General features: G+C 47.0%; 1 protein-coding gene across 1 annotated transcript in view; it reads left to right on the top strand.

The window, feature by feature from the left end:
• The first annotated feature begins 207 nt into the window (after positions 1–207).
• Positions 208–1,299, top strand: part of dynlt2b (dynein light chain Tctex-type 2B) — an 18,334-nt gene continuing 17,242 nt past the window's right edge. The window contains exon 1 of the mRNA XM_043702604.1: positions 208–312. Coding sequence (XP_043558539.1) covers positions 269–312 — 44 coding nt within the window. The 5' untranslated portion in view covers positions 208–268. The remainder of the gene's footprint in view (positions 313–1,299) is intronic.

The following is a 1,299-nucleotide window of genomic DNA, read 5'->3' as shown; positions in this document are numbered from 1 at the left end:
TTAATGTGATGAAAAGCATCCCTCCACCTGAGGAGATAGGGATTGTTTTGATTTTGAGGTTGCAGGGGCAGCAGAGAGGATTGACAGGGAGCAGTAAGCTTGTCGGAAGGGGTGGTGGTGAGACCAACTGAATTCCGGAACTAAGCAGAAGGGAAATGTTCCTTTCGGAGCGAGAGGGGGACGGACAGCAAGCGGGGCGGACGTGCACGGGGACCGGCTGTGGCGGGGCGGAAGTGCCTGTTGCTGGGGCGACCGGGCCTGCGGTGAGATGTCGGAGAACACCTATAGCATCAGGCCGGCTTTTCAGCACAGGTACGGGGTAAGGGGGAATACTGTGCACCCCCGCAGTAAGAGGGAGACTTGTGTACCTGGAGGAGGAGGGAAGGAAAGGAAAGGAGAGAGAGAGTGTAACCTAAAGGAGAGAAACCGAGGCTTCTTTACTTTAATTCCTGTCTCCTCTGATTTTAACATCTGGTGGTCAGAAGAATCAGTGGTAGGCAGCAAATCTCTCCCTCTCTCTCCTGTTTGAAATGTGGGTGTCCAATAAATTCTACACCTCAGTATTTTGATTACCTTCCACAACGTTAAAGACTGAATTGTGACCATTTCTGAACATTTAGATCCAGCTTGATTTTCAGGCAAACCGAACGTTTTGTTTGATCGTCCTACGCAGCTGCCAACAGTTTTGAGTTTGTTAACATGAAATTGTAAGAATTCGTCAAACCCTAGCTGGTGGTGTACTGACCATTGGTCAATAAGGATGTTTTTTCCTTTTTTGGTTAACATCGTCTCTTGTGTATGTGTGAGCATGTTTGTTTGAGATTAAATAGGCTATACTTCTAATTCTGGGTTATAGTTTAAATTTTAACCAGTTTGCCCCGTATTTTGTTATAATACCAATAACCTTTGTATTATAACTTGCCTGGATGAGTGCACCATCAACAATGCTCGGATGTGGCCTTGGCTGGAGGATTTCAGCTGTGTAGAGAGACTAGATAGATTGGGGTTGTTTTCCTCAGAACAGAAAGCTGAGGGGAATCCTGATTGAGGAGTACAAAATTATGAGGGACATAGATAGGGTAAATGGAAAGAAGCTTTGCCTCTTTGTAAAGGGGCCTCTTTCAGTGTTGAAAATGTGTTGCTGGAAAAGCGCAGCAGGTCAGGCAGCATCCAAGGAACAGGAGAATCGACGTTTCGGGCATAAGCCCTTCTTCAGGAATGAGGAAAGTGTGTCCAGCAGGCTAAGGTAAAAGGTAGGGAGGAGGGACTTGGGGGAGGGGCGTTGGAATGCGATAGGTG

Source organism: Chiloscyllium plagiosum, chromosome 13 (assembly GCF_004010195.1).
Source record: "Chiloscyllium plagiosum isolate BGI_BamShark_2017 chromosome 13, ASM401019v2, whole genome shotgun sequence".
In the NCBI taxonomy this organism is placed as follows: Eukaryota; Metazoa; Chordata; class Chondrichthyes; order Orectolobiformes; family Hemiscylliidae; genus Chiloscyllium; species Chiloscyllium plagiosum.
Note: the sequence above shows the minus strand (reverse complement) of the source record. Positions and strands in the feature narration are given on the sequence as shown.